This window comes from Buceros rhinoceros, unplaced genomic scaffold, assembly GCF_000710305.1.
Source record: "Buceros rhinoceros silvestris isolate BGI_N320 unplaced genomic scaffold, ASM71030v1 scaffold2700, whole genome shotgun sequence".
In the NCBI taxonomy this organism is placed as follows: domain Eukaryota; kingdom Metazoa; phylum Chordata; class Aves; order Bucerotiformes; family Bucerotidae; genus Buceros; species Buceros rhinoceros.
This window is the reverse complement of record NW_010391084.1, coordinates 5,415-28,108: the sequence shown is the minus strand read 5'-3', so window position 1 is coordinate 28,108 and position 22,694 is coordinate 5,415. Positions and strand designations below refer to the sequence as shown.

General features: G+C 44.5%; 1 protein-coding gene across 1 annotated transcript; it reads right to left on the bottom strand.

The window, feature by feature from the left end:
• Positions 1-1,079: 1,079 nt before the first annotated feature.
• Positions 1,080-3,207, bottom strand: TRH (thyrotropin-releasing hormone). The gene is made up of 2 exons (XM_010139915.1): positions 2,849-3,207; positions 1,080-1,666 (listed from the first exon to the last, which is right to left on the bottom strand). The coding sequence occupies exons 1-2, from the start codon at positions 3,042-3,044 to the stop codon at positions 1,080-1,082; spliced, it is 783 nt and encodes a 260-aa protein (XP_010138217.1). The 5' UTR covers positions 3,045-3,207.
• Between the last annotated feature and the right edge of the window lie 19,487 nt (positions 3,208-22,694).

The window sequence follows — 22,694 nt, the reverse complement described above, 5'->3', positions numbered from 1 at the left end:
GTGTCATACAGGTAGCAGATTTAAAAAGGGAACCTTATTTACCTTCAAATCATCCTTCCACTTCAGTAGCAAAACACTTTTGTGTGTAAACATGTGCTGACCGCCAGCGTGCTAGAGATTGTACCTAGAAAAATACCCTTTGTAATTTATTTTTTATTTACCTTGCGTTGGTTTTATGTTTTTTACTCTATTACAGTATATTTGCACAAGCAATAAGGACACCCAGAGTTGACTACTGATGTTTATTGAATCATTGATATCAAATAAACACTTTTGGGAGTCTGGCCACGGAAAGTAAAAGCATTCCTTTTTGAGAGGAGAGAAATCAGAAATCCTTACTGCGGAAACTCTGTGTTTCATTTTTAAGCGCCGGAGCTGAAGGCATGATTTCAAGTGGCGTGACTGAGCAGCAGGGCGGGAGTTCTGGTAGGGGGTGTGCGCAGGCAGGTTCAAACTTGCCTTGGTATGCTTGGGATGCATTAACCCTTTGCACTGTGCAGCCTCCTAGGTGAAAAGGGGGTTTATGTGCCAGTTCCAATCCAAACTATCTAATCAGTTCCAGCTGGAGCAGTTCTATCTCTTTTAGTGCTTTCTTGTAGCTCGCAAGGGTTCAGGTCTTATTAACATGCCATTTAGAATTGAAAACCTATTCAATTTCTTATTTTAAATAATTGGTATGTATTGTTCTTTTTTCTCTATTAATTTACTGATTTCCCTGACGTGAGAGTAGGGGTGATGCCACTTTAGTAGCATCATCTTAAACAGATGTTTAAGAGCCTGTTTTAGTCAATCTGGAACAGAAAATTTGACACATGCTGTCAAATCATTCTGGGGTCTGGGCCCATAAGGAAATGAGCACTCTCAACTTCCTCAGGCGGGAGAGGTGAAGACTCTGGGTATTTGCCTGTGCCATTCAGCTGGGTGCTTTATGTATGGGACAAAGCCAAAGGACTCATTAACTTAAATGGGAACCTTAACGCACTGAGAGATGGGTGCAGGGTCAGCAGCAGGAAGCCAAAAAGGAGTGAACAGAATTTGCAGTTTGCTTCACCAAATGCAAAGGAGACACAATTATTTTCTCATTCCTCTGTTTCACTCTCCAATGCTGATCTCTTTCCTGGGTGCTGACGTTTTTCTTCTACCCTGTCTTTGCTAACATTTTCTACTAAATCAAGCCACAAGCTGCCTTTGTTACAGGCGAAGGACTCCGGAACGTTGCAGGGGCCTGCATCATCTGGGCTGTCAGAATTCCAGTGCCTTTTTCCAGGGTGCTGGCGTTTCTCACCGTATTGGTCATTTAGGTCTGCCTCATCATTCCAGCCTCTTTTACTGGGATGCTGGCGCTTGTACATTAGATACCTTCTGCCTGGATGCTGTCTTTTGGATAACTCACTCAAGTAGGTTAGCTGTGCACTAGGGATGTCAGCATACTGATCCAGCAATGACCTTCTGCCCGGATGCTGTCTCTCTTTCAGCTCCAGATAGCCATCAAGGTCATCTCCGATCTCTCTTTTTCCTGGGTGCTGCCTCTTCTGAATGTCTTCATAAGACCTGTCTTCCTCAGCACCTCTTTTTCCAGGATGCTGTCTCTTCTCCAGGTCACTTAGGTACTTTTCCCCAGGGTGCTTTCTTTTGGAAAGCCATTCTGGCAGAGGGGCATTTAATTCTGTCCAAAGAAAAGAATAATGTTAATGACCCCTCCTAATACTCACTGAGGAAGGTGAAATGGGAATTTGTGGACTTCTGTGGCGCAGGATCATAAGCTGTTGCTCATTATGCCCACTTAATTGCACAGTTAACTCCACGTTCTTGAATTTGATCACTTTGGATGGCATCCGTCAAAACAGTTCTAGGACATTTTTAACGAGGATGGATTGATACATTGGGAACTGGCTGCAGCCAGATGGGAAGACATGCAATGACAGAGCCTGATATGCTGATTCAGGAATAGGGAGGTGAATAAAAGATGCTCAGCAGCTGGAAGAAATCAGCTGCAGAAGCTGGGTGTGGGGAAGAGCTAGAAATCAGCATGGGACAGGGAAAGGATAGGGCTGAGACACAAGCAGAAGCAGGGATGTGGACATCTGAAAGCCAGTCCAGCATCTCCAGCTACCAGTCATAACTCTATGAGTATCTCTTACTCATTCTTAAGCTCTTTTTATTATTTCAGGTCTTGGATTGACATGACTGACTCTCAGCATTCATGAAAGAGGGAGGAAGGCTTTTTCTGTGGGCAGTTGGGGTCGGTTCCTCTCTCTGCTCTGAAAGGGCTTTGTGCTCCTTGTTGTTGGCAGGCTTCTACGTGCTGCTTCTCACAGTCCCTGAGTCAGATTTGCTGCCACTGCTGTGACTAGTGAGAGCAGAGCATCTGCAAGCGAGGAGGTGGCGGATACTAGAGCAGCTTCTGCTTCCTCCGCCGTGGAAAAGCCACCTCTGTGGGGGCGTAGGAAACCAGTGGGTTCAGGTAGTAGGTGAGTGGCAGCTCTCCCACCTCCAGTTAACATTTGGTACAGGGTTAACAACTGGGGAATGTCCTCCACGTCTTCTTAGAGCTTCCTTAGGGAAATAGACTTGCCAGACAGGCAAGCCTTCTGTGACGGGCTTCTTCTACCCTCTTACTATGTAGTAGCTGCTCAGTGATGGTACAGCACTGCCTAAGCAGGAAGATCTTAGAGACAAAAGTGCCTTTTGAGAACTCAGTCAGTGTATTGCCACGGATCTGCTATCCTCCCGCTCCCCAGAGAGTGGTAAATACATACAGTAGAACCTGGGAACTATACATTGGATCTAATGATCTCTGCCAAGTACTATGCCATCACCAGATGGATGTCCCCAGTGTTATACATACCTTTATTCATCTCTTCTCCCTTTTCAGCTTTCTTGAGGAGAGACTGAAGAATGAGGCTTTCAGTTCTCTGCAGGACATCACCAAGGGGACTTCTTCCTATGTTCTCACTTCCCTCTGGAAGGGGCTGCCCCCCACTGAGGCAAACACCAGACAAGGTCAGGCAGAGGATTAGCAGTGGCAGCTGGAGAGGTGGCATTGTGTGACAGGGGTTCCTGCAACTTCCGTGGGAGAGAACAACAGGGGAGGAGGATAGAGCAAAGAGACCTATCAGTAATAGCAATATTTCCAGACACTGAGTAAGAAATACAGCGCTGCTGTAGGGATTGAAGTCTCTTATGAGGGTCCTTCCTCGATCCTGTTACTAACCTCTCTGTTTCTTTTATGTTCTTCAAAGGATCTGTAAATTCTTTGTAATTAAACCCAGGCACTTGTTCATTTCTGTGGCAAAATAAATATGAACATTTTAAAACCCAACTTCCTGATGTACAGATAGTTCTGAAAGCCAGGGATTGTGCTCTGCTTTCTGTCAACAGATAAAAATAATTTCCCTCTTGAACTCCATGTTGACGGTTGTCCCAGACGGGGTACACACAGATATCCCTGCACTAACAATCCCCACCAGGCAATTCCCTTTGCTGAGGGTTCATTTTAAATTAGTACAGGGATCTGCAGCACTTCCCTTCCACCTTTAGTTAAAGTCCGACTTCAACAGTCCATTAGGGTTTTAGTATCTATTTCTATGTTTACAGTAGCCGCGGGTCTGTGTATTTGTCAGTATAACAGGATAGCTCTGCTCTGTTGATCAGAGAGATTTCTTGCCTTGGGGAAGCACCTCATGTTTTTTCCAGAGACATAGTAATAATCATATCCTTCATTACCTCTTGCCCATATACAAGTGTTTTTCTGTTTCTTCTAGCTAGCACTGGAATTCCTAATGCATTTATCATGGATTTATTTTCCAGCAGAGTTCCTCCAGTAGAATGCAATACATCTCTAATAGTAGTGTAGCAGTCATTTAGCTTAATTATATCTTCAGATCATAAAAGAAATGCACAATTTTACAAAGTTCCACACATTTTAAAAATAGAGAATGAGTTTATTACCTCTCTTATTGGCAGGTTTCTGTCACTTCTGATGAAGTCCTTGGATAACAGCCCTGAGAATATTACATAGGCTATTTTGTTCAGAGCAATCTTTAGAAGGAAAGTTAGAATCAGCTGAAAAGGAAATGATTTGGTAAATTACCTGGATTGTAGTTTCAGATTTTTGCTTGATGCATCTGCCAAGAGATTGTTTAGTCCTTTAAAGCTATTTGCGCATCTGAGCTTCAGAGTTGCCCTTTTTCTGCTCCAGACACACAGAGTATCCAGTAGAACTGGCTGTTTGGATGGCTCGTGTCTGCGTACTTATACGGTACTGCCTCTGGACCCTTTATGCAAATAGCTGTGAGGTAATTCAGGTGATTTGTTGTGGGGTTGTTTACTGAAGTCAGAGAGCTGCATTTTAAATGCATTTTAAAACTCTGATAGCTGTTTGCTGACCTCTGTGTGTTCATGCTCGACTCCCAGAAATTGCTGTTTTTCCATTCTCTAAAGATACTAAGTTGAATTTTATGTAATGCAGTGTAGAGAAGAGGAGGGTTTTCTCTGCTTCACAGAAGGAAGCTTGTGTATACTCTATTAAGCAAGCAATGTGGAGTAAATGTAGACAGGTAGGTAATTTATTAAGGGACAAAATGAAATAAATGTCATGCATTATATTTAAGTAAGCTTATAGCAGGGGTTCTTGTTCTGAATGACACTAAACCGTTTTTGCCTCACAATTCTGTGTCCTCTTGGCATAGGCTTCCTAAACAATGGGTGCATAGCATGAGGTGTTAAAACAGAGTTACGATGCTGCCGTGTGCTTCGAAGAGCGTTGTGCTGCTGTAACTAGAAATAGGAGTGCCGCTTGCTAACCCCCCTCCCTGTTCAAGATACTCTTCCACACGCTGCTGCTAAAGACAGATCACGCAGGGGACACGGACAAAGGGCTAGTGATTCTCTGACAATCTTCCTGATCCCGGTGACAATGTGTAGGACTCAAACCGGTGTATGGATTGCTCACTGTATCGAAGCAACTCAGGATTCTTTCATTGTTGCTACATGGAAGGTTTCAACCAGGTGAAGTCAATGTTTTCCTGCTTTCCCATTTACTACCATTGTCACCTTTCTGTGTCCTCTCATCACTGCCATCAAAGTGTTTAAGTTAAAATTTGTCTTCAGCAGAAAGTAGTGACAGAACCCAGCGAGCTGTCACCATGGCTCGAGAACGCCTTTCTTGGTGGGACACTGGCATGTTAGCAGCTCTCTGGAGTGCTGTGTCACAGTCAGAGACAGAAGGTGTTTGGGGGATACTCTTAAAAGCACTGCACTTAAAAGAGGATCAGTTACGCTTATCGGTAACATGGGTCATTATGTGGCCTCTAAAATTTCCCTAAGGCAAAAGGCATTTTATGTCTGAACAGATGATGAAAATACCATATAAAAAAAAGAAGTCAGTTGCTCTCTATCAGCGTGACTTATTACCCACCAGAATTTAATAAAAAATGTTCATCTTACAGTGCTTTTTTTCCCCCACCCCATCCAACTTGTATGGCAGATCAGAAAATACACAAGAAGAATTTTGTTTTCAGTTCTTTAGGAAATGAAACCTGGCTTCTTTGGGGTCTTATTCCATGAGAGCATGGTTATCTCCTTTTTTTTGTCTTAATATCTCAGGAAAAAAGTGTCAGTAATTGTATATAGATGTGGGGTTTTATATTAATTTCCCTGATGTAATTTGAGAAGAGCCTTGGATGTCAGTGCTCGTGTTCCGGGTTTGCAGTGGGGATAGAGGTTGGGGCTTACAGAATTGTAACCACATTGGTAACTATTATATTTAAAATGAATTATATTTTCCTTCTTGTTCGGATTTCTAAGGGAGTTTGAGACATCATGCACCTTACGAGCAGAGCACATCTATGGCTTTATGAAGATATTGTTTTTGCCAATCTAAAACCACGTCAATATTGTTCTCCTGAGCAAGCATCAGAACCAAAGATCTGCAAGACAGTTAAATTCGAAGGTCAACAGGCAGTTTGCTACAGCAGGCCGGTAGAACTGACTGGGCAACTAGTAGTCCCTCATCCAAAGCTAGGATCCCTGTAAAGACAGTTGCTGTGTATTTTCAGGTTTAGGTGATGCACTAGGGCTTTCCAGGAGTCTAGAGAGTGCTGGAAAGTGTTGTAAATGCTTTCATTAATGCCAGAGCTGCTCAGTGAACAAGGCAATAGCTGTCTGTAGTTCAGCCCCAGATTAGCCCTAATAAAATGCCTAATCCAGAGTCTAGCCAGGTTTCTCCTTTAATTTAAGTTGGGATAACCTTAGAACTTGTCTGTCTCTGACTTGAAATGATCTGCATATTAAATTGAATTTTAAAAAATCCTCTCACACCTTGAAGCATGGCTCTTGAAAAACAGCAGAAAAGAGAAGGTTAAACAGCTGAAACACTTTCCTATACAGAATCATATAAGCAAATTAACTCAAGCAACACCTAAGACTTTTATATTAAAAATAGCTTCCCATATGAATGTATTTCATCTTAGCACTGGTTTCACTTGTGATACAGCGGCTGCCATACTGGATTTCTCGACTACCCAGAAATGACAGGATAGCTAAGACTTAGTTTTAGAACTTCGTATGACTGCAGTTTAATAAATCTGCATTTGCCACATATCTTCAATGTGAAAATCCTCATAATACGTAATTATGAGCTGGAAGTAATTTTAGCATGTAGCTCTCCAGTCTGAAATTAATTGGGCAGCGTAGAAGTCTTGCATGCGTAGTTCCCGCTTAAGTAGGGCAGAAGCTGCTCCATCCAATACTGATGCCATGGATTTGAGAACTGCTATTGCATCCAGCACAGCAAACCTCACAAGGAGTTACATTTATTTCACACTAGCTGCTTGGCGTTTCCTGGGTGTAGTAACTCCTTGAGGTCTCTTATGGTACAACACCTCGGTTAAAAAAGTCAGTATATTGATCTATAAATTGAAGTGGGCATTGATGGAGTAGGAACTGCAATTTTAAACATGTCTTTAGAGAAGTGAAACAGATCCATGCAGTTGTTAAGAATCCTGTTGCTGGCTCCCTACAGTGCTTTCTTGATAAGGTGCTGAAGCCAAGCATGCCTTCTAAATAAAAAATAATAAAAAATTGTTTTCATCATGTGGTTGAAGGCTTCAGTAATTCTGAATAGCTTCTTAATTTGGCTAATGATTCTGTTCCTCGGGAAGTAGGAACCGCCCAGCAATGAACATCTGTGTTCTAAGGCTGCAGTTCATTTTCATGATAGGTGTGCTTAGAAACAGGAGCTCTGCAAGCAGAGCACGGAAACAAGTACAACGAGTGCCTCAGGCCTGGCTGCAGCAGCACACAGTGTCAGAGTCACAAATGAGGAACAGGGCATCTCCGAAGAAGTTGTGGGGTTTGGGGTTTTTTGTCTGGGCAGACTTCTGGACCTCCGGCACCTGGTCAGAACAGGGCTGGTAACTCCACATTGGTTTCTAGGCATTGTTCCTGGTTACTGGTACCGGTGTTCTACGTGGCCTAAAAATGCATGCAGATCCTCATTCCAGCAGGCAGGGGCTAGGAATTCCCTTTCTCTTAGGAGCTTAGCTTAGCTAAGCTTAGCTTATTCTGCTATGCCAGAATAAAGAGGAGTACAATCCAAAGCTAGATCAGACATCCTACAGTTTCCTGCACTGCTCGGGGATTCATATTCCCTAGGGAAGGCTTTCTGAGTGTTTTGGATCCAAAAGTCAGGCTCAGTAGATTTCTACAGGGTGACTTTTGGCTTAAATTCTCATCCATTTTATAATCATAATTTCTTAAAAGAAGTTTCCTTATCCGTTAACAGAAATAGCACGAAAAAATTATTCACAGAAGCACATGAAGAGAGGTCAGCCTGTTTTCATTCTCGTGAAAATCTGCTTCTTGACACCTCTGAGCTGAGGATTCCCTTCAGAGAGCAGGGATGAAATCCTGTGTTACAACTATGGCGCCATGCAAAGCCTCTCGGTAAGTGCAAAACTATCCACAGTGCAGTGGCCAGGACCTCCAGCCAAGCATCTGCCCCTTTGCTCAGACTTACTTTTGTCTTATTTTGGACTGATCTAGCAGAGCTTTAATGCTTTGTTTAAAGGAAGAAAATTACATTTAAGCACCTCGAAAGGTCTTTTGTTTCATGAACAATGTCCTTTTCCTATTTCACAGCTGGAAAACTCTTTTTACTATACTGACTTCCTTCATAGAATTCTCTTTTGCTGTTTTTTGCCACATCTTTTTCTGTTTCATTTTCCCCACAGGTGATTTTTCTATGTGAAAGATTTCTGGAGTTTTATTTTATAGGTGTTAATGTCTGTTATTCCCACTCACTGCACAATTACTCATGACACTGTGAGTTGAATTCGTGGCTAGGAGGGAGAATTTCTTTTCTCAAACTCCAGAGCCGTCTTCCAAGCTGTACTTCTCTGTCTGTCACAAGCCCACTGAGGCCCCAGATTTGCCTAGAGCTTGTGTCAACACAGGGTTTGGCTCCTGATACATGTGTAGGTCTGTGGCTGGTTCTAGAATTCACAGGGATATCTGACTATCACATTCCACACCCGGCACTTGGTCTTGTTGAACTTCACACCACTGGCCTTGGCCCATGGATCCAGCCTGTCCAGACCCCTCTGTGGAGCCTCCCAACCCTCAGGCAGATCAACACACCCACCCAGCTTGGTGTCATCTGCAAACAGACTGAGGGTGCCCTCAATCCCCTTGTCCAGATCATTGATAAAGATGTGGAAGAGAACAAGCCCCAGCCCTGAGCCCTGAGGGTCACCACTGGTGACTGGCCACCAGCTGGAGGTGACTCCAGTCCCCACTGCCCCCTGGCCCGGCCATCCAGCCAGTTTAGAAACTTTGCTGGCTAATGCAGAATGTCACTTGAAGCATGACCTGAAAATGATGAGGAACAACAGTAAAGAGACTCTCTTGAAGGCTCTGTAACTTTCAATTGACACCTTTCTTCTCAAAAGTTCCAGAAATGGCAAAACCTTCTCCTCGGCCGGTAAGCCGCAGTATTCAACAGTTTTACAAACTCAGAAGTGTTGAAGCGTAATCTTTTGGATTCCTTGAAACTAATAGAAAATCCTTTGAGGAAACTTAGTGTAGGGAGAGATTAGGTCTTCTGTTTTAAATAATTAATTGGATGAGTATTGAATGAGATGAGAACATTTATTCCTGTGCAGGGAAGCTCTTCATAGAATTACTGAGTGAATTCCAGATGGAGCGCACACAGCTCCTCTCACCATTCTGAATCCATAAAGGCCAGGGAAGGTGTTACATTAGAGGGAAGGGTGAGTATCCCACATAGCATTAGAACTGTCGCCAAAAGGAGCGTAAATAATGTGCTGCTTATATCAGATAAATTGTTTTATAGTTTCATGAGGAAGCAAAACCAAGGCATTATGACATTAATGCGACATACTGGCTTACTGACAGACTTTTCAATATTAAACAGCATATTATGGAGTCAGAACTTGACAAGCTTAATTGTATACTTAAGAGTCAGTCTAACTCCCAGTTTGTTCCTTCTGGGATGGTGGCAGTTTGGAATTAAAGATCTCAACAGATTCGCTCTAATGCTTCTTTATTTTGCAATTATCTCCGCAATGTTCCTGCAGGTTCATTTCTATATTCTTCTAGTCAAGACAACCCTGTGATGTGGGAAGAAAGCAGCTGTCTTCAGAAGGAGTATCCCTGTGCCCTGCCTCTTGTTTCAGGCGCAGTCCAGGATCTTTCAAACCAAGTAATGTCACTTAATGAAACAAGCAAGACCCTGTGCCTCCAGGCACCAGAACACTTCAGCTGCCCAGCTGTTTTTTCACAGCTGCTGAAGACAAGACTCAAAAGATTCTTGTTCACTTCCAAGAGGGAATTAGTCCTTGGGCAAAGCAGCTTTACAGCTCAGTATACCTTGCCAAAACACTGCTTTTAAGCCGGGGCGAGTTTCATGGTGTAGCAAGAAGAGATTCAGAGAAATTTGATTTGGTGTGATAGAAGTGTTGGACATCCAGCTTACTTTTAAGAAGTGCGTCTGATTCACACTGTCAGATGTCAGTGGGAGGTTTGTAAACTTCCCACAGCAATTAAAGGAGTAACATGCTAATTTGTTCCTCTGTGCTGTTCCTTTACACTGGCTGCTAACACATCCTAATTATGGTAGAGAAGCCATTGATTGGGGGTGAAAGGGAGCAAATTTGTGAGAGAAGCGTCGATAAGAGATTTAGTGTTTGAAAATGCTGGTTTGGATTTTAAAGTTGCCAATCCTCAGCTTGCAGCAAGGTCTCCCAACAAGCTCACCAGGAGCGATCGGCACAGAGTGTCTTTGAAACCTCCCCTGCCAGTCCCTGCTTGTTCAGACGCTAAAGACAGGAGGCTGCGGAGCTCCTGAAGGCTTGACGTACATAATGCATGCCCAGCGGTTAGAGATCAGAGACCACCCTGGGAGCGAGGAGTAAATGCAGGGTGAAAAGTTCCAGAACTGGCCCTTGTGGCTGACTGTAGAACATCCTCCTCTTGAAATTCAGACATTTCTATAGCAGTTTTTAAAATTAAAGAATTTTATTTCTTATTGTTGCTTTCAGTTGCTGTGAAAGACAGCTGTCCATTTGTATGAATTATTCAGTAAAGTCACCTCAAGCCTTGCTTTAAGGTGCAGTGCAAATGTGATTTGCCTTCACGTCGCATATGTTGGTCTGATAAGAAAGGGAAACGGGGCCAGTGACAAGACCACATCAGCAAGACAGCTGCATTTGTGCCTACCTCTACACAACACTCGGCAGCAGCTATTCTTAATGGAGGTGCAGCCTGGCATCAGAGGGAGAGAGGCTTTGGAGCAGGGATCTGGTGTTGCTGACGAAGTTAATTTCAGGTACCAGTCATATCCACCGATCTGGGTGAAATAGATGATAGTTCAAGTATTGCTTCCTTCCCTCTTTGGTTTCTGTGAGCGTGCATATGCGTGTGGTTTTTACTAATGAACCAATCCTGACTTTTTTCTAGGGGCTTTATTGTTCTTAATAGTTAATAAGTTATTTGGTCTGCTCATTTTGTGAGGGCTTAAATCTGCTGACATGTTATTCTTCCTGAAGTAAGATCAGTCATCCTCTCTTTTAGGCTAGTGGATTTTAAGAGTCCCATTTGACAGTAACAGCGAAGATCAGAATTCCGTAACGGTAAGAAAGCAAAACTGAAACTGTCCATCCCAAGAATTAGGAAGGAGCGTAGATGTATATTCATATACATTATGTATATACTTACCATGTATGTACACTTACTATACGTACGTACATACACCCGTAGGTGCATGAAGACTGAGCAAGTGAGAGGATGGAGTAATCCCGTCAGTTGTGTTGGGCATAGATACGGTATTTCAGGAGTCTGGTAGCTGTAGATCTTCATTAAGCTTATGAGGGCTATGTTACAGCTGGTTCGTGAGCTCTGCTGCAGAGTTTCAAAAGGACTGGAAACAGAGATGACAGGCGTTTTAGCCTGGCAAGGATTTCTTCCCCTTATAGAGGCAGGCTTATAAGAAAGCTGGTCAGTTGGCCTTACCAGCAGGACGAAGGCAACTGGAGTTTGTGCTCTCTGATTCCAGCATGGACCATTTATGGGAAGATCTTTGCAAACAGTCACAGTTTCATTTACGGTTTCTGGTACTGTCCATTAGTCCCACTGCGTCTGCAAAGCATGTGTCAAAGAGAACTGTTAGGGGCTTTTTATTTCTACCACTCGTGCCCCTCACTAATGGCACCAGTGGAACTGGAAGCTGTTAGGTAATATTGATACCTTCACTGTATTGAAGGTATGGATTAGTGGCTAGAAATCAACAGGGAAATGCTACAGCTTGTACTTGGCTAACCACAGGAACCACCAGAGTTCTAACGCAGTGCTGAGATGTGCACATTGTGTAGAGCACAATGGGTCAACAAGTCCTTTTTGGGAGGGTTGACTGAATTACCTGGTTAATATCAGGGAGGTGGACAGAGGGCTCAGTTTGGAACTGTTCCCCTGCCATCATTCATGGTGATTTAGATGACGTTTGATGTACAAAAGAGAGACTCGAGGCGGAGGAAGAAGATGCCCACAACCAGTTGTTCAAGTAAGATGATTTTCATGTTGTACTACTGCCTACATAAGGACAAAGACCTTTGTGTAATTTGCATCTTTATAACTTTCATAGTCATTGTAATAACAATAGGCTTCTCCACTGACGCTTAATGGGTTTGTTTACAAGGAAGCAGCATGAGGTGAGAATCAGTGGGCATTCAGCTGCCATTTGGGGGCAGAGATTCTAATTAAAGCTGTTCTAGAGGCCAGATAGTGGGTGTCGTGCTTTAGGGGACAATAAAGGCATGTACGTGGCCAGTGAGGTCTGTGCTGAGTCCAGGAATGGTACTGGCTTTTAGAAATGGTTTCTGAGATCTTCTCATGGCTTCCTCTTCACATCTGCCCAGCTCTGTGCATCCCACAGGAAGCCGGCTGCATGAATATGTCGCACTGGAGTACAAGTTCCTTGAGGCCTCTGATAGCTGCTTGCGCTGAGCAGACGGTGAGGCACAGAGTCCGTGTGCTTCTCAACGCCTCTCACTCCCTTTCCCCCAGGGCCTTTCTGGCTGAGCCTGAATGTGAACAAAGATACATTTAAAAGCAGTTAGAGGCTGTTCTGCAGATGCAAACTACAGCAGCTGGTGTATTTTTGTAAGCACCGAGCTGGGGGGCCAGGTGGTGATTTGAGCACTGGGGCAGTGTGCTCTATTTCTGTCTCTGCGCTGAATCGCTCTGTGTCTCTTCATGGCGCAGTAAGGCAGAAATCCAGCCGTAGTTAAAAACAGAGTTAGACTCTTCATAAATGGTAAATGAAATTAGGTAGACCCTTAAATACCTGAGTTCTATGTTCCCTGTCCCCAGACAAGCAGTAGCGGTACAATAGTGATGTGCTTTGAAAGTTTCAGATCACGACAAGAGAATTCAAAAGTGGTGTAAAAAGGTGGGGTTTTTTTTAGGGAGCAAGTAGAATTCACAAAGCCGAGTGGGCCTGGCATGCAAATTTAAGTCAAGAAAAAGGTAGATAGAAAAGTTGTGTTAGTTTGGACTCGAGTGAAGCTTTGGTGAGGCTGTTTGTGATACGGACACTTTTCTTGGCCCATAAACAATGACGTAACATCCTGTTAAACGAGCAGTTTCACGGGATTCTTTCTACAAACCACTGATGACTTTCATTAACAGTTTTCCTCTGTCTGATTTGAAGTGTTCTACACTTCAAATGGCACCTAAATGATACGATGGAATTCTAGGATGCTCTCCTGCAGTGGCTGGTGATGGGTTTCATATCCTTGAGTGCAGAGATAGCTGTATGCGTCAATGGCTTTCAACTCGTGGTACAAGACAATGCAGGGTTTGGAATTACTTCCAAGGGGTGAGTAAAAGGTCATTAACAAAAGCAGTCCTTTTGTTAAATTTGCTCTGTGAAGATCTGTAGGTCAGCTAGAAAATGCTTATAAATCTAGAAACTATTAAAAAAGTATTAAAAAAGTAAAGCAGCTGAAAAAGTAAAAAAATATTGTTAGAAGTCCTTTTTAGACCTGCATTTCCATGACTGATTCAGAGGCCATCATGGAAGATGCAGAGTTAAAACTTCCATAACATTACAATTTTGTAGCTATTATTCAAAATGTGACCCAACATTTTGACATTTAAAATGAGTCATCAAGAACAGGAAGTTGATAGACTGTTTTTCAAATACATTCTGGAAGATCCCAGCAATAATCTGTGATTATTTCTGAGCTCTGCTGCTCATGTTGAGTAAGCAAAGCTCAAGTTTTATTGCATGGAGAAATTATGGAAATGCCAAGTTTTGCCTGACAGACAGTTAGTGCCATTGATCACAAACATAGGACCTTTGTCGTTTGAATAACAAATGACCTCTAAGACAACACCAGAGTAAATCCTATCGACCTTTTGTAATTGCTTGTGCTTTTGTTGAAAACCACTAACTCCGTCTTCATTAGAACCACTTTCAGTCCTGTCGGGGCCAGGGACTGAGCAAAGCAGTTGTAGAAACAGACACTTGCCTGGGAAGAACGAAGGCGCGTAGCAGTTTTCTTCACTGGAAGGCACAGAGCACGGGTCAGGACAGCCTGAGGGGAACTGGAAGACACTGCTAAACTGATACCAAGTTGATGATACCCCTATCTGTGCGTGTCTTGCATCTGGAACTGGCTTCTAATGAGTATTTCACAGAACCACAGACGGGTTTGGGTTGAAGGGACCTTCAGAGCTCCTCCAGTCCCACACCCCGCAGGGAGCAGGGACATCTGCCCCCAGAGCAGGTGCTCAGAGCCCCAAGGGCCACCCTGACCTGGGATGTTTCCAAATGAATGGCCAGGAATTGACAGTTACGTGATGAAATTTTCAAAGGATACACTGAAGTACCCAGGTCTGAGGAAGTGGTCATTGTCTTGAGCACTTTTGTCTGTTGAAGATCTGACCAGGTATGTAACGGTGGCAGCCTCCAGGTACCTCTGCTAACTGTCTGCTCATTCTGGTGCGACAGTGGAGGCAGAGCACTATTGCGTATAGCTTGTGAGTCAGCTTCAGCCCTTGAAGTAGTACAGATCCAGAATAAGCCTGCGATTTTAGCGGAATTTAGGTGCCATCTCCTGGAAACCCAAGTGAAAAGATCGAGTTGAAGGAGCAATATTGTCTCCCTGTGTTTGATATTGCTAGAGGTTGTTAAAGGTCTTAGGTTAGTTAATGTTTTTCTGCTTCAGAAAACATATTAATGTCCTCGATCATGTCTGTGCTTCAAAGGTGCTGAGATAAACAAATGACTCATGAAGTGACTGCCTATTACTTCTGTTGTGATATGGGGAGGAAAAAATCAAATTAAGTTGGTGTCTAGTCTCAAAAGAAAGTTTCTTTGTAATGTGCTGAGAAAATAACAGTTTTGTGAAGTTTAGAAAACTCTGGAATAAGTCTCCTTGCAAAGAAATCTCATTTCAGATTCAAGACTGAATCAGGGTTGGGGTTGAGGCAATAATTTCAATGGAATTATATCAGAGATTAATTTACTGAATTTAAAAAAAAAAAAGATAAAGGCCAGATGTCTGGGGCTTTGTTGGGTTTTTTGTTTGTTTTTTGTTTTTGTTTTGCTTATGAATAGGAAATAGTCCATTAGTTGTTTCTGGTCTAGTCTGGAGTAAATTTTCTGTCTGGCAGACAACAGCAGCTCCTCTGTTCAGTGGCATTTCTCTCCAGGATTTAGTCTGTGGCAGTCTGATGGATCTAATACTTTTCGGAGGGTTGTACTTGCCACTGCTGCTGTGATGTTCAGAGCCCAGGGACGCAAATAGGAGCTATACCCATTATATCATCTTTAACTGGTATAAATTAATATTGGCCTTGTATTACTAAATTTTCAGCATCCAGATGATGCTGAATATTTTCCATCCAGATGTGCTTTTCATTCCTGAGGGGCTTTTCTGTTTTACTAATTTTTTAAATCTCCTCTAAGCAAGACAAGCCATAGGGCTGAGCTGGCATTGACCTGAACATTTCAGCTGCTCCCGTGGGTCTGTATCAGCCAATATCAGAGAGAGCAGGACAATAATGTGAGATTGTGAGAACCGCAATAACAGAGAATTTGAGTAATTACCTCTGGGGCTGTATTAGAAATTAAATGCATGATCCCAAAATGAACATTGCAAGATACAGCTGTGCTCTCTTGAGTCCCCCAGCCATGACTCCCCCTTTCAGCTGCCTTTCTCTGTATTCCTTCTCCTGCTTCCCTTTTGCCTCCTCTGTCCTTGCGTTCCAGCTCTGAAGTTAAGCTCTGGCTGCAAAAGCCTCTTGCAGTCGGTCAGCCACCTGGCAGCGAGCTACCTGAATCACCCCAGTACTTGGGTTCCAATTTCAGTCTCCTCTTAGGGCTCTGGAAGCTTTTCTTTGTTCGGGGAAAGATGGACATAGTAAAAATGTTTTGCTTTGAGGAATCAGATTAAATCAAGCTAAACTTTTGATTGAAGTTTCAGGACCTCTGAAATCTAGAGTGAGGAAATTTAGCAGTGATGAAAGAACAGCTGGGAATCCCTCAGTGCCAGCTGTAAGACCTGACTATACTGACATTGCAGGGAAATTATCAGCTTCTGGTCCGTATCTGTGCTTCTCAGATGTCAGTCACTCAAGACACTCCTTTGGGTGGCTCAGAAGTGTTGAAATAGGGAAATAAGCGCAAGAAAATCTACTTCGGCAGTAGCTCACAGCAACAAACTCAGCTGGAGTGCGGTGAACAGGTTACCCATCCCAATTCTCACAAGCAAGCAACTTCTTCAGAAGCAAAGATGGGACCTGAACCACACGTACTCTGTTTGGCCTGTAAGACAGAGCAGGAAAGAGATTTAGTCTGTTGGCTTGGGGTTCAGGGTGTCTTTTGTGGAAGCAGAAAACTGACAAGAAGACACGGCATGCAGATGATCAACATAAACCAGAAAACCACACTCGTTTCTACCCCCAGAACGTGGAGGAATGAGAACAGTTCAGAATGCATGAGCCAGAGCCTTGGGCCTGACTTCGGTGCGCAACGTGAGCCCGCAGGTCCCGCTCCTTACAGGGTGTTGCTCTGGCAGCAGCTTTGGTTCTAATGGCAGACCATTCCTAGAGTCACAGCTAACGGGACTTCTCCTGCTCACCAATACGGCAAAGCAAAGCTTTTGACATGCGTGAGGTGTAATTAAGAGTGTAAACGTGTCCCAGGAGAAATACTCGTTACCATCGCTCTCTTCTGTACTTGCTCTCCCCAGATTTTCTCCATGTTGAATGCTATTTCTGCTGCAGCCCAGCTGCACAATGTCCTTCTGTACTGCACAAGATAGCTGGCAGACGTGGAGGCAGCTGTAGGCACAGTCCTCTCCTAGCTCTGAAAAGTGAATAATTTCAGCAATGACTCAGATAGAACATGGATGGAGAGCAAAGGCGTCTGTCCAGACAGCCAGCTATCGCTCCGGGCTGCGTCTGCCAGGAAATGCTGCACGAAGCCATGCGGCAGACCTGGGGTTTAGAGCGCTGTGGGACAGCTTTGGTGGATGGGCATCGGTACTGGTATTATCTGTGTGGGTCCGAGCATGACTGGGACTCCTCTGGGACAGGATTTACATTCCTCTGTTCTCATGCCAGGTTTTATAAGGCAGCTGCTTAGGTGTGCAAGTACAATTAGGCATGGTCAGCCTTGCCCTGCTGTAAACCTCAGATTTCCTCAGGAAACCGATCTCAGAGCGCTCTGTTTAACATGCGCAAATCGGTTAATTGTGTGTAAGTGAGGTTATGTGCAAACATTACCTGTGTGAGCAATACAGGCAATCCTGAAAGGTATTTGGTACTGTAACTCCAGGCTAGCATCTCATCTTAGTGTAATTAGAATATATCTCCAAGAGCATGTATGAGTGACTGAGGATCTGGCTAACTGGAGTTTCCCATATTTATGGCAGAAGTGAGTTTCTTCTCATGTTTACCATTTTGAACTACACTGCTATGGGCTTTATTCATAATTTCATTCAGAATTACCTCTTTCATTTCATTTAATTTAAATAAAGCATAAGCTTTTAAGAAAAAAACCCGAAGATGTTGGGATAATTATGTTTTTCTGCCCATAAAAATGGAATGGGCATTTACAGGTCTCTGCATCTAATCTGTGCAGCTGGTGTGAAATGTCCACACGCGGGATATTTTCTGGGGTGATTCTTCTCCAGGGCCCTTCCAGATGCTTCCAACTAAGCAAAGTGGCAGGGCCTGAACTTCTTTATTTCAATTCAGTGGCAATCCTGCTGGTTCTCAGGAGTGTGAGAGTTCAGGCTCGACTTGTTCCAACTCCGACTTTTTATTCCCGTACTGTTGACACAAGCCCTGCAGCCTGTCTATCAGCAGGGACAGGTGCAGATATAGCAGTTTCTGCTTTCACAGAGACTCACACATCCAGCTAGGGAGAAGCAATCAATAACCATTTGGAAGTTTCTGACCGAACAAGGTATCTTTAAATTAAGTCTCACTACTTCTCCTATGAGGCTTGACAATAAGAACACTCTGACTTCCTAATTCAGCCACTAAACAAGAGAGAAAAAAGTTTTGTTGTGTTGTTTGGCCGGGTGACAGGCCGTGTGCTTCCACCAGGCTTCTTTGCCAGGGGAGCATTTTTCCTTAGGGTGTCTGTCACGGTGAACAAACTACCTTTAGGGGAGCGTAAGGACTGAGGAGAAAACTACAATACTCCATTGGACACCTTGTAATTAAGCAGCAGCTGATGATAATTCTCAGAGTATTTCTTGGTTCAAGGAAGTCAATAGTTTTATAGCTGCTGGTGCAAGGGACAGAGCAGTCGCACAGCTGGAGGTACAGAGAGGGCAGAACTGGGGCAGCCTGGATTAGACCAGCATCAGCTGGGAGACTGTTAAGCAAATATATCTAATTGGAAGTAATCATTGAAAAAGACAGTCTCCTTCCTCGTTCTTCCTAGCCAGACCGTATTCTTGCTGGCATAAATTGTAGGGACTGCTCAGCCCCAGCTGATTTGGTTCAGCATATTGATCAGACGGATCAAGAAGGGTCAGAACTTCTTGGCACAGGGCTTGACGTTCCCAGAACAAAGACCAAAATACTTACTCTGTCTTCGTCCTGATGTAGTAAGGCCTGCTTCTCAGTGCAACTCTAGGATTGCAGTGAGTTGTGCTCTTGATCTTTGTTTGTTTTATCAGGGGCAGGGGCTACTGTTACCTGCGTGTTTGGAAACGGAAGAGCCCAATTATTTATTCAATTACTGCTTGCCAGAGAGAATTCCAGGGCCTCTGGGGCCACGCTGTGACATTGTTCTTCACAGGATGCTTCCAGGTAAATTGGAACCCAACTCAATTATGTTTAGCTCTGATGAGGTAGCGAAGTGTGTAGTACATATTACTGTTTCATTAGCAGCCCTGCATTTAATTTAGATATGTATATCTGCACAAATGAGAAAATGTTGCACTCTTTAATGATAATGTAATAATTACAGTTTGCACCCCAGCCCAGACATGCTGACAGCGTGGGCCCTCCCTGCAGAGCACTCACCCTGAGGTAGGGAGGGGAAGACAAAATGAAGTGGATGTATTGGGAGCCCATCTCAGAGCCTTTAGGTGTTTGCGGGCAGAAGGAAATACCTTTCCTGATCCTCTCCTTGGCATGGGTCACAGCACCTGCAGGCCGTTCAAGCCAGACTTTTGCCTGCTCTCTCCTCCTCCTCACCCACAGTCAACATGATGACCAAGCAAGGCCAGCGACTGCTGAGCCAGAACTCAGGAGACAGTTCCCTTCCAAACTGCACTGCCTTTGCTTTTGCTGTCCTTAGCTCAGTCTGGGAGCTGCCTCTTCACAGCTGATAAAATCCCTCTCAAAGCTGTTTTATCAGGCATCTGAAAACATCACACCAATTACCTGAGTGCTGGGGTTTTTTAACGATCGTTGTTTTATCAAAAGAAAATGTGGCTCGGAAATGATGACCCAGACTGACTGACCACGTTGTGACGTGGCACACTATTCCTTTGGGCAGCAGCCATGCTCCTGTGTGTGGTGCTGTACCAACGTGTGAAACAGTACCACTCGGAAGATGTCAGACCTAACGCTTTACAGAAGTGTAATCTCTCCCCCAGAGGTAGCTTGGTCTTTCTTTTTTTCTAGTGTAGCCCCTTGTTCTTCTCTCAGTCGCGGTTCTTGGACACAGATGGAAAATGTCCGCTTTGCAGTAACCTCGCGATGTGACATCCAGCACCAAGCAATAAAACAGTACTTCACTCTTCCTTCTCTCAAATGGCTGGGGTTTTCTTAGGCTTTAATTAAAAGTTCCCTTATTAATCAAGCTGTTACTGTGTACTGCTGTTGATAATTGTTGAGCAGAGGATGGTGGGCATGGGAATTCACGTGATTACAGATTACAGAACAATTTGTAGGGATGCCACTGGCAATCTCGGCACTGCAGAGCACACGGTTCATTACACAGTGCTGCCTTAGACCAGTGGTCCATCAAATGCAGTCCTTTGCCTCCAGCATTGCACAAGACGTGCTGGTGTACTTTATTTAACTCTGTTCGAAAACATTAATGCTCTTCAACAAAAACAGGAGAGAAAAGGAAACAGCCTTAGCGGTAGTGTGTGAGAACGTGCATTTCCTTCCCACTTCCATGGAACTGTCTAGTCAACACTTACTAAAACTCCTCTTCACCGCACTGCCTATCCTCCTGCTGCTTGGCTCCCCCGAACATGTGTGAAACACGTGTCTCTCGGACCATAGGCAGACTGTGGTCCCAAGGACTGAGCGTATTTCGCAGGTGAACATGTCATGAGTATCGTGGCAGTCAGCTTCTCTCTTTCAGTTGTATCCTGTAAGTGATGGTGGTTGTAGTGAAGTAGTATAGGGAGAGAAGTGACTTCTTAACAGGAATGGAAGACGCAAGTTGGGCTTCAAATATCAGAGTTTAACTCTTAAATACTTGTACACTCAGTGAAATAGGACATGGTGGAACTACATGCTATCCACTTACACTGTGTGGCTCGCATTTTCAGCAGTGCTTCATCTAATCTTTTTTTTTTTTGCTTATCTCATTATAGCTACTGGTTCTGACCTGAAACAAACCATATGCACTAGTACTAGGAATTAAAACCCTTAAAAAATTCTTTTGGACCTGCTACTCATTTGAGCCACGGAAGGGGAGCTGCCAAGATGCTCTCATAAATATCAAAAAGTTGAATCTGGTATGGAAATAAGAGCCAGAGTGATTAAGACTTGATTTGCAAAGCAAGGATTACAAACTTGTTTGTTTTCTCGCACCTGCTCTCCACCTCAGCAGAACAATGAAGCAAGGCGTCTCCAGTGCACCTTCCTCTAACTGGAGGAGGCACTCAAGGGAATACGATCAGCTGAGGCTCTTAGGATCACACCACCACTTGCCCAATTATGCCTAATGACAACACACTGTTCCTGCAAAACGTGTCTCTGTTCCCCGGTAGGTTACATTTCCTGTCAGCCTTTTACCCATCGATCCAGCAGTACCTCACGCAGAACAAACTTCTCTGTTGGCAGCTCCTGTTTATGAGACCAGAAGAATCTTTTCTGTCATCTTCAGAATGTCTGAGCAAGTCTGTGAGAAAAAAAGCTTGTTGTATGGAGGATGACAAAAATTAGCTGTCTTTGTAAAACAAAGCAATAAACAGAACGTCTGTATGGTCGGGGCTCTGCCGGCAATTCCTGTTCTGTGTGCGCGGTTTCTTTGTGTACTCGCTGCTTTGATTTCATGAAGCATCTTCAGCTATGTGAAGAAGGTGCCTGCGCTATGTAGCACTTGGAGTAAATGGTAGTTTTAATCTTGGACTCCAAATAGGTTTATACTCCGTTTCAGAAAATGAGATGTTTGCTGCACAAAGCTGCAGCATCATAAAGCTTGGGGCATGTTTACTTCACTTTTTTTGCAGGGTGGAAGGTCTCGAAGAAAGCTGGTGAAAATAAAACAACTTCCACACACAGCTGGTGAGGGACCCAACCAGGGGAGACTCCCTGCTGGACCTGCTGTTCACCAACAGCTGGGTGCTGGGCCTCTAGAACCAGATGGTGGAGATGGAGAGCGTCCATGGTTCCATCCAAGAAGAAGCGGTAAGTGAGTTGCTGCACAGCTGAGATGTGCAGAGGTCTATGGGGCCAGGTGAGATCCACCTGAGTGCTGAGGGAGCTGGCGGGGGTGATCGCCCGTCATTTACCAACAGTCCTGGCTAACGGGGGAGGTACCAGCTGACTGGATGTTGGCAAATGTGCCACCGATCTACAAGAGAGGCTGAAAGGAGAACCCGGGGAACTACAAGCCTGTCAGTCTGACCTCAGTGTCAGGGGAACTCACGGAGCAGATCATCCCGAGTGTTGTCATGCAGCACATACAGGACAGTCAGATGATGAGGCCCAGTCAGCATGGATTTATGAAGGGCAGGTCTTGTTTAACCAACCTAACCTCCTTCTTCAACAAAGTGACCCATTTAGTAGATGAGAGAAGAGCTGTAGATGTTGTTTACCTGGACTTTAGCAAGGCCTTTGACACTGTGTCCCATAACATTCTTCTGCAGAAACTGGCTGCCCATGGCTTGGACGGGTGTACACCTCACTCGATCAAAAACTGGCTGGATGGTCGAGCCCAGAGAGTGGTGGTGAATGGAGTCACCTCCAGCTGGCGGCCGGTCACCAGTGGTGACCCTCAGGGCTCAGGGCTGGGGCCTGTCCTCTTCCACATCTTTATCAATGATCTGGACAAGGGGATTGAGGGCACCCTCAGTCTGTTTGCAGATGACGCCATGCTGGGTGGGTGTGTTGATCTGCCTGAGGGTTGGGAGGCTCCACAGAGGGGTCTGGACAGGCTGCTCAGGGCTCAGGGCTGGGTCCTGTCCTCTTCCACATCTTTATCAATGATCTGGACAAGGGGATTGAGGGCACCCTCAGTCTGTTTGCAGATGACGCCATGCTGGGTGGGTGTGTTGATCTGCCTGAGGGTTGGGAGGCTCCACAGAGGGGTCTGGACAGGCTGGATCCATGGGCCAAGGCCAGTGGTGTGAAGTTCAAGAAGACCAAGGGCCGGGTTCTGCCCTTGGGCCAAAACAACCCCCTGCAACTCACTGGTGAGGCCACAGCTTGAGTGCTGTGTCTGGTTTTGGTCCCCCCCC